At 31.3% G+C, this 7,408-nt stretch overlaps 1 protein-coding gene across 1 annotated transcript; it reads right to left on the bottom strand.

Moving 5' to 3' along the window:
* Positions 1 to 3,084: 3,084 nt before the first annotated feature.
* Positions 3,085 to 5,078, bottom strand: I2'H (isoflavone 2'-hydroxylase). Its single transcript, XM_003533533.4, has 2 exons — positions 4,099 to 5,078; positions 3,085 to 3,893 (listed from the first exon to the last, which is right to left on the bottom strand). Exons 1-2 carry the CDS (start codon positions 4,993 to 4,995, stop codon positions 3,288 to 3,290), a joined length of 1,503 nt encoding a protein of 500 aa, XP_003533581.1. The 5' UTR covers positions 4,996 to 5,078; the 3' UTR covers positions 3,085 to 3,287.
* Positions 5,079 to 7,408: the final 2,330 nt, after the last annotated feature.

Raw genomic sequence — 7,408 nt, 5'->3', positions numbered from 1 at the left:
ATTTTTTTCATCCCATTATAAGTTAAAAAAATTGTTTCAAGATAATTATTATTTTAATTTTTTAATATAATATTAATTATTTTTTTTCACATATATCTTCCTTCTAATATTAATGATGGATAAAAAAATCTATAAATTAATTAATTATAATATAAGATTAATTTTATAAAATTATTATTTTTTTATTAATTTTTTTTATTATAAAATATCCTAAAGCCAACCGTTATTTTAAGACGGAGGGAATATATTCATTTAGACAATAATATTTCACTATGGACATTTAAGATAAACATTAAATAAACTATTCTATGGACTTAACTAATAATTATGTTCCACTGTACACATAATAAGAAGATTATTTATAACTTATATATTCACCTCAAAACCTAGTTTGGCTGTCTATTGTGTATAAATTTTTACTAATATAACCATATCTTGAGTTATAGAAACATTGATTTTAAGTGAAACAAAGGCATTAGTTAGCTTACATCTATGGGTACAATTTAATAGAGAATTAACTCACAAACTTCATAAATTGGTGATCTCCATATAAATCATATATAACCTTAATAAAATTGGCAACGAAAATGACATAAACCATGGAGGTAAAGGATTAGGAAGGGTACGTACGTAGTAAAAAATCTCACCTGAGAAAACCACAAAGACAACAAAAAGAAGTCTGTGAGCATTTTACACATTAGTTAGCTCTAGATCTTGTGGAATATCTTTATTCTTCTTCTTAAACCACAAGATTTCATTGCGTAAAACATTAAAATCATTCAAAAGAAGTCTGCAGGTGAGCGTTTTACACATCAGGATGTCAAACACAACAAAAAGTAGCTTGTGCTTTTTTTTTTTAAAGTTTAATTAGTGAGTTTTGAAATTATCTCAATTTATTCATCACCTAAATCTAATTTTGGTTCTATATATTTATCATAATTAAGATATATAGATATCATATGTTCAACATCATATACTTCTTCATTATTGTTAGATGAGCTATATTTAAAGTCTTTCCATGTAGTCAATATATCCTTATTTGCAGCATTTTACACTTTAGTCTACGTCAAACACACCAACATATAGTTAGAAAATTGTTGCCTAAACATAAAATAGACTACAATTTTATATATGCTGGCAACAATATATATGTTTTTATTTTTATTTTACCTAATTCTTTGTATGCAACTGTTTCCTAATAATGCTATACAACACTTTATATGTCGTCCTTTATCCTTCTTTAGGTTTGGGCATTTTGTTTTGAGATGCCTAGGTTTTTTGCACTCTTAAGAAAATTACCTTAAACTTTTCCATCATTGGTAAATTTCCTTTTCTCTTTCTCAAATATTTTGAAACCTCTAATTATTTAAGGAAAAACAAAGATTTGAGATGTTATACACAAGGAAAAATGACAAAAAAAAATTGTGACTTTAACAATTATAAAGATCAAGATATAAAATATTTAAAGAGAAAAAGTAATAGGTCAAAAGCACCCATTAAAAACACCATTAAGTCTTAATTTTTTTTTATCAAAGCATAAAGATAGAGAACAAAAGCTCTTGAAATGGAGATCATCATCTTTAAAGGCAACTAATAAACCCAACTTTGATGTTGTTTAAAAGTGATTTTTCATGTCATAATCATGTATTTTGACATGCTTTTCTTGGCAAAACTCACAATTTTGTACTAGTTTGTGATAGATAGGTGTTCTGGAGCTTCTATGTGGAAAAAGGGTTGAATAACATGTAAATTTGGAGCAATTGGAGCACTGAAGGAGGAATCACGATTCTGGCCACCTCGATCGTGGTCAAAATGACCATGGCTAGTTGACTACAAATTTAGGATCAACGCTTACAAACTTTACCATGATCGTGGGGGTTTCGGGACAACTGTGGTCATTGCCACAATGCAGTCTGCTCAAGGACCTTGCTCGTGGTCTGCCGCGTCATTTGTCACTTAATTAAGTCCATATAAATAGCGGGATTAGATAGAAACTTGGTAGCTTTTGTTCTGTTTAAGTTTTTCACGGTTCTGAGTGAGAAAAAGATTGTGTGGGAGATATTTAGCTGAAGAGGGACTTAGGAAGCATCAATGGATCACTTCTAGTAAAGTTTCTTTCCCTATTGTAATTTCTATATATGTTCCTATTTTAGATTTCTAATCTTATCATCACCATCAACAACTAGCTACCCTAGTATGGGGATTATGACGTAGTTGTATTCTATACCCCTCTTTTGATTTTAATGTAATCCCTTGATGTTATCTAGTAAATTGAATTTCTTATTTGCTCCTAATGCCTTTTAGACTCAATCACTCTAAATTTAGTTTGTGCTTGATAACACTCCATTGCTTGTAATTAACTAAAATGAGAAGCGATTAAATTCATACAAATTGCATGATCAAACTTTTTATATGTATTTTTAGTGAGTTAAATTAGTTTAATCAACCTGTCTGCAATTATCATTTTCCCTAGATTAATTCACCTACAATAAATTGAGAATTAAATTATGGGAAACAATGTTGTTAACTATGGCCAATTGTTAACTGCAAATTTAAGAGGCATGGACAATTGAAATTGTTTGAGAAATTTTATTGCAATTGGAATTGGGGGAAATGATAGATGCAAGTCACAATCATAGGATGCTCTATAGAACATAACTCTTTCTCAAATTGGTTAAAACTCAAATTATTTGAGAACAATTGGTTTGTTGGGTTTAATATCTAAATTTTTAATCCATTATTACTATTGCATATAGTACATTTGTCCTTATGCAACACTGCCTTTACACATTAACAACTCAAGGAGCTCTTCTTTTTTGGAAGACAAACCCAACACTTTTATAACATTTCTATTTCTTGTCAAGGGCGAAGCATGGATTTATTCGTTCAAACTTAGACAACACTTTTATAGCATCATAATAGATTCATAATTATCCACACTTTGCTCGAATAATCACAAAAATCATGTTGGTATTCTTAATATACATGATGGTTTTGTTTTATTCATCCAAGCAAAACAATAATGATAATTAAGAGAGCAAAGAAAAAATATCATTTATCATAAGTATATGTTGTGAATCATAATGATTAAAAAGTAAAAAATTTATTTGAGAAGTTGGGGATGCATACAATATTAATATATCCTAATGCACACCAATTCTACAACTGGCCTTGTAAACATACAAACAAATACTATTATGTTTAACATGTATAACCACCACATGCACACTGAAATTATAAGTATTAGATGTTGACCCAACTTTACCAAATAAAAAAACTATTAATAATTAAACTCCAATTTTAGTGGCGAGTGGACGAGCCTTGCACATGGCTTCCAATGGAATTAACCTTGACAAGGTAATCCAATTATTCTCTGTCATATCAAGCTTTTCCTCACTTACTCGTTTCCAGTCAAAACATTGAATCAATAATCCCAAAGTAAAGCTGACACTTTGCATAGCCATGGGTTCTCCTGGGCAAGCCCTTCTTCCCATTCCAAATGCTACCAACTTTTTCTCCTCTCCTTCCACATCAAACCTCTCAGGTTTAAAGCATGTGGCATCATTCCACAAATGAGGATCTCTCTGCATGCCCCAACCATTAATGATCACAATTGTGTCTCGTGGGACATTGAATCCTTCAATAGTGATATCTTCTGAAGACACATGAGGTATTAGAATTGGAGCTGGAGGATACAACCTAAGTGTCTCAAGAATGATCTTTCTAAGATAAGGAAGTTTTGGAAGGTCTGACTCATTTAACAAGCGGTCTTGTCCTACTTGAGTGTCCAATTCTTCTTTTGCTTTCTTCAACACCTCTGGGTGATTCAATAAATTAGATAGCGACCACTCTAAGGTTCCCGTTGATGAGTCAGTTCCGCCAAAAAGCATGGCCTGCAATCCAAAATCCACCATATGAAGTGAGAAAAGCATGCATATTGTGGAGAGCATAGCATGCAATTTTACAAAAACAACAAAATCTAATCCCGCTGTAACATATGATTTTAAAATTTGTTTTAAAAAAAGAAGAAAGTGACAAAACTAATGAATCATGTGATGAGAAAAGGAAAGATGCATAAGATGGATTTAAAATCATTACCAAAGCAAGGCCTTTGATGATTTGGTCAGTGTAGTACTCAGGCTGAGTCTCTTGCAGTTTGAGAAGATGATCAATCATGGAATTCTCGCGGTCCTTCTTGCTACGGTTCTCATCAATGATCTCATTCAAGATGGTATCATACCTTTTACTAATACTCTTCAAACGCTTCTCCACATTCTGAAAATCGAACCATCTTAGGAAAGGTAAGTGATCTCCCTTATTAGCCACCCCCATGAGTTCTAGCATCTCTGTCACTGTCTCTCTGAACTCCCTCGCTTTCTCAACGTTCTTCAACTCACTCTCCTCTCCGTAAAACCTCTTCCCTGATATCATCCTCATGATGTTGTTGTAGGTCAAGTCATTGAACATGGAGCTTATCTCCACGCGAGCAAAACCCTCCTTGGAGTTCTTGGCCAGCAACCTCTGTACCAACCTTTTCGTCTCGTCGCTTCGGATTCCGGAGAAAGAGTGGACTCGCTGCGTGGAGAGGACGTCCAGGGCGGTGATTCGGCGGAGGTTCCGCCAGTGCTGGCCGTGGGAGCAGGACCCTACGGTGGTGTTGTTGTAGAATATGTATTTTCCCGAGAGAGAAGGTAGCCGGTTGGCCAAGGCAACGTCGTGTTTGGTGAAGCATTCTTGGTATGCAGTTGGTGAGGAAATGACAACGGCGAGACGTGAACCGAACCAAAGGGAAACGATGTTTCCATATTCTTTGGACATGCGTTGGAAGAAACGGTGAATAGGTTGTTCGAGGAGGTTAAGGTTACCTATTATGGGAAGAGGAGGAGGACCTGGTGGTAGGTTTCTCAATTTTCTGCTTTGGAAAAGGGATTTCAGTGTAAGGAATAGAACCAGGAAAAGGAGAGAATAAGACAACAACAACAACAACATTCCCATGCTGATGAGTACTTGATTGTTGCACTTGCACCAGATAAGAGAACTATGTGTGTGATAGTGCAGTTATGAGGATTGCAATATGTTGCATGCGAACGAGCTTTATATAATACTTGAGGCATAACGTGCCGTCAAACCCGCAGTGTTTTTTTAGTACAATATTTGACTTGAATTTTGTCCACTTCTCATTCTAATGTTTAGCAGCCCTTTTTTATAATATTCGTATAGATTTAGATTATTTTACTCAACTTTTGTCTAGCAGAATAGCAGCCCTTTTTTATTATCAATTATCATGCACTTTTATACTCTCTTTTTTTTAATGTGGTTTGTTTTCAATTATTACGATGAAACCGTATTAAATTTTGATGTCGATAAATAAAAATGAAAAGCAAATTAAATAAGGGCTGAAAATTCAAGAAATTAAGCAAACTGAATAGCATATTATTTTTATATATATTGATATTTCTTTTATATATACCTCAACAAAATCTTACTTTTCTTAACTTAGATCTCGAGTCAATTTTGATGTTTTGATGTTCAAATAATCAAACGCCACCGAGCTGTTCTACGTTACGTAAACAATTAAATTATACTTTATTTAGTGAAAAAAAATTGACTATAATCCTGAAAGGGCCACCATTATTATTTCTAGTTCTACGTACGATTCAGAGATGGGAATCCCGTTCAAGTTCATCGCTTATCAGTCAAAACTATCTTCGGATCGGAGAGTTGGGAAGGGAATCCCATTCAAATTCATCGCTTATTATCAGTCAAAACTATCCACAGACCACAATAAATATAACATATTTGTCTATCAAATAAATTTAAATTCAAATATACAGTTATAAAATTTTAGATGTTATTAATTTTCATATTTCTCTTGTGTTTTGGTATCCAAAAATTCACTTTATGAAATATAAATTAACTACAAAAGGAAGTCGTTTTTTATTATTTATTTTCAGTTAAAATAATTTCAACCATAATTACACAAATAACATGCTTTATTTTTTTATTTAAACTTTTTGAGGAATGAGTAAAAATAGAAAAAAAATTATTTTCTTTTGATTAATTCCATTACAAAAATTTAAAATCAAGTACTAAAGTTATGTTTTAAAATCTTCATTTACAATTTATTTGAACTTATTTTATAACATTAGTATTTGTATATATGTATATATGAAAATGCTTATTCAGTTAGAAAAATAACTTATAGTAGTACGTACATAAAGACCTATGTAATAAATATTTATTTAATTAAAATATTTACCAAAGAAGCCCAGAATGTACTCTCTCTCTATGAAAGTGATTGTTGTTAAATGTTTACAAATATGGCTGCGGTGGTTGGGGTACGTGCAGAAGGCCATAATGTTCAATGCATCAAGTATAGTACATGAACATGTTGCCGCTTTTTTACTCAGAAAGCTGAACCCGAAACTCTTGGTCTTTGGACAAGGTATCCCATTGGTCAAAAGGGAAATCGTATACCAATATTCAAAGGGAAGATAGGGCATCATTCTAGATGTTATTTAATTAGTCTTATCAGTTATCATTGACTCTCTAGAGGGTTCAGTCTTGGTAGATGATGTTCATAGTCATATATAGTGATATTTTAAACTGGACCATGTTGGATATATGTTTTTGCAATGGATTTGAATTATTTTAACATTTTTTATGTTTTTTTTTATCAATAATGGTAATTTATTAATTTTACTAAAAATTTGAATTCGTAATTTTTCTCTCGTTCCTTCTCTCTTCATCATTTCTTAATTATTAAGTCAACTTATATAAGTTGGAAGATCTTTCCCAAAAAATATTAGTTAGTGGATTAAAAATTTTAATTTGTTATTTTTTTTATAGGCTTAATTTGTTAGTTTTCTCTTTTTATGTTTTTTCTTAAAAACTAAAAATCTAAGATTACCAGTAAATATATTATATTTTTTGTATTCTTTTTCTCTGATAACATGAGAGCAAAAACAACAAAAGTATCAATTCTTAATTTAATTAAACGTCCAATTCTCAATGAAACATAGTCTATTTAATTCTAATTTAGAAAAAAGGATAATTAATTAAAGAGAGTTATTATTCAGATTTAAAGTTTATCTTTATATTTTTCACAATGGGTTTTTATTTGTTACATTATTGTCTAGGGTTTACACATTCAAAATTGTAGAACAAAAATACACACTTGCTGACTCTGTTTTGGAATATTAATTGTTTCTTTAAACCTTGTTTTAGTTTTATAGGTATAACTAAAAAATATATTAATTTACTAAGAAAATATGTACAACATGCACATTGTTAATACTAGATTTTTTAGTATTTATAGACAAGTTTTTAAAATGATTTTCTGTTATTGGCTAAAAGCTTGTGTTAACACATAAAAACAAACACTAAATAGACACTAGCATCCACTTTA

This window comes from Glycine max, chromosome 9 (genome assembly GCF_000004515.6).
Source record: "Glycine max cultivar Williams 82 chromosome 9, Glycine_max_v4.0, whole genome shotgun sequence".
Taxonomy (NCBI): domain Eukaryota; kingdom Viridiplantae; phylum Streptophyta; class Magnoliopsida; order Fabales; family Fabaceae; genus Glycine; species Glycine max.
Note: the sequence above shows the minus strand (reverse complement) of the source record. Positions and strands in the feature narration are given on the sequence as shown.

Excerpts from the sequence above, each read along its gene's own strand:
- I2'H (XM_003533533.4), bottom strand. The coding sequence starts at position 4,995 with ATGGGAATGTTGTTGTTGTTGTTGTCTTATTCTCTCCTTTTCCTGGTT. Across the intron at positions 3,894-4,098 it reads TCATCAAAGGCCTTGCTTTG|GCCATGCTTTTTGGCGGAAC; the intron begins GTAATGATTTTA and ends TTTGGATTGCAG.